The 8,847-nt window shown below is 48.3% G+C and overlaps 1 protein-coding gene across 1 annotated transcript; it reads left to right on the top strand.

Moving 5' to 3' along the window:
* The first annotated feature begins 321 nt into the window (after window positions 1–321).
* Window positions 322–7,981, top strand: AREG (amphiregulin). The gene is made up of 6 exons (XM_056325085.1): window positions 322–416; window positions 538–720; window positions 3,222–3,405; window positions 3,859–4,017; window positions 5,712–5,814; window positions 6,730–7,981. Exons 1-5 carry the CDS (start codon window positions 374–376, stop codon window positions 5,797–5,799), a joined length of 657 nt encoding a protein of 218 aa, XP_056181060.1. The 5' UTR covers window positions 322–373; the 3' UTR covers window positions 5,800–5,814; window positions 6,730–7,981.
* Window positions 7,982–8,847: the final 866 nt, after the last annotated feature.

The raw sequence follows: 8,847 nt of genomic DNA, 5'->3' as shown, positions 1-8,847 counted from the left end.
AGGCCCATCACCTGGTTTAATGCTGCCTCGACAGACTCTCCCCTCAGAGGAGCCGGGGCACAGCACGGCGGCGAGGAGCCGGCGGGTAGTGCCGGCGCCCCCGCCCCGCCGCCGGGCCGGCCGCAGCCCCTCCGCCGCCCCCTCCCCGCGGCCCCTCCGCAGCGCCCACCGTGGCGGCAGCACCGCGCCTGCGCCGCCGCCCGCCCTCACCTGCCGGGCCCGCCCCGGCCCGCCCCGCCCCGCTGACGCCGCTCCTCGGCCGGCGGCCGCCTATAAAGCGGGCGGCGGCGGCGGGCGGCTCCTCATGGAGCGCTGCGCATCGCCGCCGCCCGCCGCGACACCCGTCACCGTCGCCGCCCGGCCCGGACCGCCAATGCGCGCTGTGGCGCTGATCGCCGCGCTGGCCGTGCTGGCAGGTGCGTGCGGGGCCGGCGGGAGGGGAGGGGAGCGGGGCGGCTGAGGGGCCGGGGGCGGGGGGCGTTGCGCGGCAGCGGCGCTCCCGTTGCCCCCTGCCCACGGCGCCGTTTCTCCTCGCAGCCTGCCGGTCTGTCGCCGGCTCCTCGCTCAACGGCACGGAGCCGGAGCGGCGCGGGGGCGCTGGCCCGCGGCAGCCCGAGGCCCGCGAAGGCGAGGCCGTGCCGGGTCCCGACTACGAGGAGGATGAGGAGTACGAGGAAGCGCTGCCCGTCCACCAGTACATCGTAGACGACTTGATCCGAGGTGAGCCGGTGGCCCTCCGGGGGACTGCTGTGAGGGGGGCCCCTCCGTGCCGGGCCCGGGGGTGGCTGCGGGCCCTGCCTCCTGTCCGCTCACCCGCTGCATGGCTGCCACGCTTGCAGGGCACGGGGTGAGCAGTCCTTCAGCTCGAAGCGCTGCCTTCGAAGTGGGCTGCCGTGAGTGGTGACAGTGTGAGCGTGTGGGGGCTGCGGCTTAGCTGGTGGCCTGCTGGACCACCGACTTGGTAAACCTGAGGGCTGTGAGGGGCAGCGGCCTCCCACTTGCTGTGGGAGCTTCGGTGGTGTTTATGGGTGCTGTGTGACCCTAAAGGCGGGTTTACATCAGACTGTCTCTTTTGCAGCAGGAGGTTTCTGGGTGTTTTCTCATAATGGTTTATTTGGGTTGGACTTGACTAAAACTTCCTGGGAAAGCAAACACTTATACCCCTTAAGTGGCTGCAGGAAAGCTTGTTAAGCATCTTTCAGGCAATGCTTCACTGCTGATAGCTATTGTGTGAGCTTCTTGTCACTTGCCAAGCTGTGAGGAGATCAGAATAGCCCACCTGACCATGAGGATAGGAGGGTTTCACTGCTTCTGTCCTGAGCACAGTTGTAATACAAGCCAGGTACCTACAACCAACTTGAACCTCAGTCGATGTTTAGTAGGCTGGTGCCGTTGCCCTCTAGGGTGGGTCTGGCTACTGGTTTTTTTTCTGCAGAAACACCCTGAGATTTGAATCTGAAGGACCTCTTAAGTGAAGGGGGAATCATACTCCAGATGCTCAGTCTAGGGAATTTGTGGACCCTTGGTGAAGTTTTTCATGAGTTGAAGACCTCCAGGGGAAACAGGAATGTCAGAGTTACTGAGCAGTTTGGCCTGTGAAACTACTGGCTTGGTGACTTAAGTGTTGTATAACTGCACAGAAACCAGAATTGCTACCAAAGGTGACTGGTTTGTAGACCAGCTCTTCTACTTGGCATGAAGTTTATCTGTGGAGCCTTCAAGCTGTTATGATTCAACTGCAGATGGCTTTCCTGGCTGTGCAGCTTGCAGACAGGGACACTGAGATCAAACTGATGAGCTGAGCCTGAAAGAGGGAGGAATGGGGATGGCCTCAATTATGGAAGTGTGAACCTAAATGTCGACTCAGACTGGGCAGAGCCAGGGCCTCAGCTGTCAGTAGCAAGCTCACACTTCCAGGGACAGGAAACCTTGCTGCAGGAACAGTGTTCCTTGTTTACATATTAATATAGCTTATACCATTTGAATCAGACTTCTGGTTGCTGAAGGCGTTTTTACTTTTAAGTAACTTCAAGCCAGGCTTGTTGCTCTAGAAGTGAAAATGATCAGTGTCTAGACAACAGTGAATTACACCTTGTTTCTTTGTGCAGGCTCTCCTGTCACTAGAAATACAGGGTTATGAAGTAGTCGGATCCAGTTGCGTCCTGTTGTGGTGACTGCCTATATGCATAGTGCTCTGGGTAAAATACTACTACTCCCAAGATTATTTTCATTAGGTCTGCAGTGTACAATAGAGAAATTGAAGAGTATTGTAAATAGCACTACTGTTCTAATTCACCTAGTTAACTGTTTGCTCCTGGATAGCACAGTATTGCACAGAGAAGGCTTGACCAGCTGGCTCTAAAACAGTGCTGTCAAGCTTTGATTGTGCATGGAGCAGCTATGGAGCCTATGACCCTTAATCAGTGACTGGCTTTAGCTCATTCTCCCTAGCGAAAGGAAGATGATTGCCCTTGCTTAAATCCAAAGGCATTTTAAACCACACTCTTCTAGAGGTTTGTCTTAATTGAGATAATGAGGGGCAACAGTAAGCGGCAGAACAAATAACCTGACTCTTGCAGCCTGTCCTGCCTTCACTCCTCTGGTGCACTTGGCCTCTTTCTGAAAGTAGAAGAACTGGAAACAAACAATCTTCTGCTGAAGATGGCACTGCAGGTTGTTTGGGAGAAACAAGTATGCTAACTGGGGTGGCGAGCTGTCTTGCCTCTGCAAGTGCCCAGGACTATCTAGTGAGTATAATGCCTTTCATCACTGATGCGAATGGAGAGTTTAGAGTGATGGAGGCTGTTACCTTTGTATTCGAGGCGATGTGTAACTGTGGATGGCTTGGCTCAGTGTGAACTCAAGTGTTCTTTACAGGTCTTTGATTGAACCTGTACAGTTTGACTCAAGTGTCTTAGGCTGTGATATGCTGCAGTCCTTCAACTCTGCTGCTCTTCATCTCTGGTGGCTCTCTTGGCTCATGTGCGTGTGCTGCTTTTGGTCTGCATTGCACAGGACTTAATGGTGGCAGAGTTGCACCTAGTGCGCTTCTAATCTTGCTGCCTTTGTTCTGGGTGTGAAATGCCCAGCTGTGTGATGCTTGCTGGTCACAGGTTCTCCTGCAGTGACCATCCCCCAACCCCTCACCAAATTCTGTAACTCAGTTTTCAGAATCTGTCTTTTTAGCATGTCTAGACTGAGTCATCTTGTCCCTTTTTCAGTTGAACCTGTGGTTAAACCCAAGCCAACAAAGAGGGGGGGTGAGAAGAATGCCGGCAAATCAAGAAGGAAGAAAAACAAAGGGAAAAACAAAAAGAAAGGGACTCCCTGTGAAATGGAGTACAAAAACTTTTGCATCCATGGTGAATGCATATACCTAGAACATCTCCAGATGGTGACCTGCAAGTAAGTTACTTGTACCTTGTGAGTTAGGTGTGATTGGCATGAGCCAGTGGCATACGAGGGCTTGGAGGGAAAAAATCAGTGTCAGCTTGGCATAGATCCATCTCCTGCCATATTTTGACTGAGAATCTTTCTGCCATGTAAATTAAGTGATGATGGAATCTGAGGTGCATAACAAGCCACTGAACTCATCAGTTGGTCATAAACTCAAACCAAAAGAATGAAAAGGCGTGTCTTCCTGGAACATCACGCCCAAACTAATCTCAACTTGTTGAAATGCTGACAAACCTTGTGCTAGAGCAGTGACTGCATTTCATGAACATGCTCTGAAGCGAGCATCTTGAGATTCATGGGAAACTCTGAAAAAGTCTTAGGTCAGGTTTGAATGTGTGTGGGTGTCCTTGGCTCCAGACAGCACAGGAGCTGATAAGAACTTGTGTTAATATTTACTTGCAGGTGTCATCAGGATTTTTTTGGTGAGCGCTGTGGTGAACAGTTCATGAAGACTCAAAGGAAGAATGATGTGGCAGACTACTCGAAGACTGTGTTGGTAGTAGTAGCTGTCCTGCTCTCGAGCTTCAGCTTCATTACTGTACTTACCGTTGTGATAATGCAGTAAGTATTATCCTCTGTCTAGCTTAAGCATGAGCGGGGCTGGTGTCCAGTAGCCCCAAAACTGTGTGTAGCTCCTCTGAAATACCTGTGTGGAAGGCATTCAAAAGGGCTGACTTCTTTGACCAGCTTGGGTAGGTACTGAGGGTAGAAGCAAAGTCTGAGAAGTTCCTAAGTGTCTAAGTGTTCACTTTCTCTTGCTCTTGGCTGTGAACCCTGTATTTTAAAACAAGAGCCTTTTTGCTGTTGCTACAACAAGGAGAGTTACAGTGCTGCAGAACATCAGCAGGAAGTGGAGGAGGAGCATTAATGCTGATACAGCAGCGCCTTCCCTAATCCTCATGGAGAAGCCAGTAAGCCGTAATGTAACAACCTCATGCAAGGATATTATCCAGCAGCTGGGTACACAGCTGGAGGGAAGGAAGTGGTGCTGCAATTGTCCACTTATTAATCGAGGTTGCTGGGCTTAAATACTTACACTGTGGGAAGCAAATGCTGTCAGTCCCAAATGTTGTACTGCTTGCTGTTAAGATGGAGGGAACAACCATTCCAGCTCTACTAACTGCTGACAGTTCAGTGGGTGATCAGAATCTGGAGTCCTGTTGTGAATAAATTAAAAGAGCTTTTCTGGGTATGTGTTGCAAGCCATATATTGAACTCTTCTTCGTACCTGCTAAAAAGGAGTGTGCAGCAGCTCATGCCTACCTGTGCCTTTGCTTGTTGCCAGGAGTTTGTGCCGCGTTTAGATATTCAGCACAGGAAGCCAGACTGGCATTTCCTGGGTATTGGAGCAGTACTCCAGTTCTAACACTGCAGCTCCACCACAGTAGGGCTTGAGATATCTTAGGTGAAACTCAAATGTTCAGTCTAATTTTAGATCTTGAAGTACATGAACTGAATTGGCTACATGCTGTATACCCTTTCCTGCAATTCAGGAAACAAGGTGCGCATTTGCCATTTCACTGTTGCTTCATATTTAGGTCTGAACTTGAATGATGGGGTGAATGCTTGTTCTCTGAATGCTGCCTTATTCCTTGGTGCTAGGAGAGATGACTAGTTCTGTAGTGCTGTAAGAGCAAATGATCGCTGTTAGTTTCTGGAGTGAGCCGTGGAATAGGATTGCATTTGTTTAATGCTCTGAACCCTCACAAGCTTGAAGCATGCGGTTCATTAATGAGTACCTTCATCCAGAGAAGCTAGATGGTCTGTTTGGAACAGTCACTAGAAAAGATGGGAGAAATTGGGGAAGAAAACATCAGTAAGGATCTTGCTTGCGGTGTGTAAAAGGGACATGTCAAGGGGACAGGGACTTGAGATAATTAAATCTGCAGGGCTTTGCTGTGGGGAGGAAGAAAGCAGTCTGGTCTCTGCAGCCCTTTGCTAAAGCCACCAGGAAATCTGCCTCCTGGTGCTTTGCTCCGTTCCTGGGATAAACTAATCAGGCTTAAGCCAAGAAGCCCTGGCTCTGTGAGGCAAAACTACCAGTACCTGACTTGGGGGTTCCTTGATTTTTATCATCAGATACTGCTTGATGCTGAAAGCTTAAAAACTGCCTTGCTTGAAGCTTCCTGGTACTGAGGAGTTGCTTTGAGGATTCAAAGGACATAAGTCTAAATGCTTCAGAGGATGTGGGAGCTGGTGGCAACAGGATGAATGTCGGAGTTCCAATTGACCTCTAACATGCCATAATTCCACAGGGTCAGGAAAAAGTGTCCTCAGTATGAAGAGAAAGAAGAAAGGAAAAAACTTCGACAAGAAAACAGAAATGGCCATGTTGGTGTGTAAATGAAGAGAAAGCAGGTATGGAAGCTGACTTGGAATGCCTTTTAGGCTGGAGTAACCCATATGAGAATTGTGTGTTTTGTGAAGCTAGTGTTTGCTTTTAAAGCTTCAAGTGCTTTGAAACACATGGATTACATGTAAATGACTGGCTCAGGTCTCTGGTTTCCCAAAAAGAGTTGTGCAAGTTCTTCAACAGCTTTGTTAACTTTCTGGATGCTGTCTTGAAGAAAGTGAGGATAGGAGATAAGTGGACTTAAGAAAAAAAAATATCCCTAACAGCTGGGCAGAGGGCAGGTTTTGTGCAAGAAACCATGGTAAACTTCCATGATGGAAGACAGTGCAGCAGCCAAGTGAGGAGTCATCACCTCTCATGAGAGAAGTACTGAGCTTTTTCATGTCTTTTCTGCTAAGTATCAGGAAGCTTCTGGTGCTCAGAGGCTATAGACCAAAACAAAACTGCCAGTTCTTTGAGCACTCTAGATAGTCTCTCAGTCAAGTTCCATACTGTCATAGCGACTGAGTGCTAAAGCTCCCTGGCCTAGGTGAATCACTCCTGGGAGAAATGTAGTGGATGTTAATGAGCAAGCAAGTCTGTCTCTTGTGAGCAAAAGTGTACCTAACAGCAGGCTCAAGAACCCATGCTGAGTTATACTACAAGCTGAAGGAGGCAACTATAGAGGATAGTCCTGAAGAAGTTCTGGCAGAACTCGGAAGTTCTGCTTTGCCACATGGAAGCTAAAGACCTTGTCCTGCTTTATCCAGTGGCAATTGGAGAGTTTTGCTCAAAGCTTACTTGAAGCAGAAGAGTATCTGGCAGAGCGTCCCCAGGTGTGTGCACTTAACCAACCAGCCTTGGGTGTAGGTTTGTGTGGTTCTAGCACAGAATGCTTATGTCTTGGGTAGTGATTAATGTGCCTGGTCTGCCCCTTACAGAGCAGTTCTGATGTGGCCACTGCCAGGCTGCAGGGTACCTCTGGCTACCTGATACATCCACCTGGACACTGTGAGCTGGAGCTGTTGCCACTAAGCCCTGATTCATAAAGACAGAGGCTGCTGCAAGGAGATGTCAACATGCCACTTGCTGCTGAATCGCTTGCTGGGGAGGACAGTTACCGCTGCACCTTGGCACAATGATGTGGAAGGAGCTGCCACTATGGGGTAGAGAGGACCTGCTATCAAGACCTGCTAGAGACTACTGCTACCGAGCCCTCTATCAGTGCTGGAGCTCCAGTCTCTGCTGTTGTGTGGATGGACTTTCTTCTGTTAGCAAGTCTCCTTTGGCAGCTCTAACTCTGAGCTTGTCATGGCTTCAAAGAATAGATGGAGGGGAGAAAAAAATCCCTTCCCTCTCCCAAAGTGAAAAAGGGAAGAGCTCTGGATGACTTCTCTTCCTAGACCTCAGTGGATGAAAAATCTAAATCTACTGTCACTGTGCTCCCTGTTGATATCGGCTTCAAAGGACTTCATCTCTAGTTCTGACTTGCAGGGTGTTGGTGACAGATCTTTGTCAGCCACACCTGGGTTCTGTTACTGTATGTGTGGAAAGTAATCCCTCTGAATTCAGTAGGACTCATTGTGTGAGTGGAGAGACCATTTGTGTGTGTGCTAGCCTGAGTTAACATTAGTCTCCTCAGGATGCCAAGACAGTAAATGCAAGATCTGAAGCTTTGTATCTGAAGGAAGAGATCCATGCTCAAACAAGCTAATAAGCCTGGACCCATCTGTTATAAATGCAAAGCTACTTGTTACCCAGATACTTAATGTTGCTTTAAGCAGCACTTAAAATATAAAATGCTTCATATCAGATCCAGTCAGTTGAACTTGACCAAGAACCTGTTCCTTTGAAGAATTAAATTAATGCACTGACACTTAGCAAGCAGTGGTCTCTTGTGCTCTACGGTCTGGTGCAAAGAACTCAACTTACCTCAATTTTCTGACCCAAGTGTCCTTGGTTTCTTGAACTGTCCGTGCAGTCTTGAGCACAAGAGTATTATTTGAGTTCAGTTTCTTCTTGGAAGAGTGAATGTGTTCTGTATAAACAGAGCAGAATTCTTCTGGTAGCAGAGAAACACCATTATTGTCAAGTCATATCTGTAAATGTGTAAATATTTATTACTGTATTTAATATTTAATGTTTCCATAACAAACTTATTTATTTTATAATTAAACTTTTTACATAACCTAATCATGGTAAGATTTTTTTCTTGCTCTCAGGAGTACATGTAAACACTTGAAATTAGAGCTTGGTTTCTCCTCAAAGCAGGAATTTCAACACTTAAGAGCCTGAAGTACAGCTGTGAAGAAATACAGCCATGTGTGAAGTATGAGCTTGGTACTCTCACAGGTGTGCAAGTTGTTTGTAAACAAAATGTGCAAATGCAAGTACCTGTTTCTGTAGGAAGTCCATTTAATTCAACTACAAAGGAGTTGTTTTTTCATTACTGGATCAGGGAGGGGCTAAGTGAGCCACCTCGTTGGGAGCAAAATCTCAAGCTGAAGTCTAAGCCAACAAGTAGCCCTTTGCACTGGACTCAGGAGCTGGGAGTACTGAAGAGGGCAGAGCCTTTCATCTCTGTGGTCAGAAAGAATTTGGACAGTGGCTTGAAACTTGGTCTTAAGTAAATGATGAAAAGCAGGATAGCCTCAGATTAGTGACTCCTGAAACAAAAAGGTAGCCTTGGCTTCTACACTATACCTTGTATTTCTTTTTCTTCCTGGATGGCCTTCAGTGTGTGCTGATGTTTTCCCTAAACATTTCCAGCGGTGAGCTGGGGTCTAAGTTCACAGTTGCCTGAGGGGGAAAAAAAAAAAATAGTTTCAAGGGGGTGAGTTTGGCTTTAAAGCCACAGCCACAAAGGTGGAGAGCCTTGTTTAGAGGCCCTTTTCTCAAAAGCATTTTCAAAAGGTTGCTGGCTGTGCCTTAGCTTGAAGCAGAGGGGCAGGGGAGGGAACCAACCACTGTTTTGAATTGGGACTCCGGTTGCGTACCTGATGTAAAAGTAAAGCGTAGTCCTGTCCAGAGTAGCTGAGATGCATTTGCCTTGGCTTCCT

This window comes from Falco biarmicus, chromosome 1 (genome assembly GCF_023638135.1).
Source record: "Falco biarmicus isolate bFalBia1 chromosome 1, bFalBia1.pri, whole genome shotgun sequence".
NCBI classification, from domain to species: domain Eukaryota; kingdom Metazoa; phylum Chordata; class Aves; order Falconiformes; family Falconidae; genus Falco; species Falco biarmicus.
Note: the sequence above shows the minus strand (reverse complement) of the source record. Positions and strands in the feature narration are given on the sequence as shown.

What these genes read in the sequence shown, in the direction of transcription:
- AREG (XM_056325085.1), top strand. Translation starts at nt 374, where the DNA reads ATGCGCGCTGTGGCGCTGATCGCCGCGCTGGCCGTGCTGGCAG. An exon ending in CGTAGACGACTTGATCCGAG is followed by an intron (nt 721 to 3,221) that starts GTGAGCCGGTGG and finishes TCCCTTTTTCAG; the next exon opens with TTGAACCTGTGGTTAAACCC. An exon ending in CTTACCGTTGTGATAATGCA is followed by an intron (nt 4,018 to 5,711) that starts GTAAGTATTATC and finishes ATAATTCCACAG; the next exon opens with GGTCAGGAAAAAGTGTCCTC.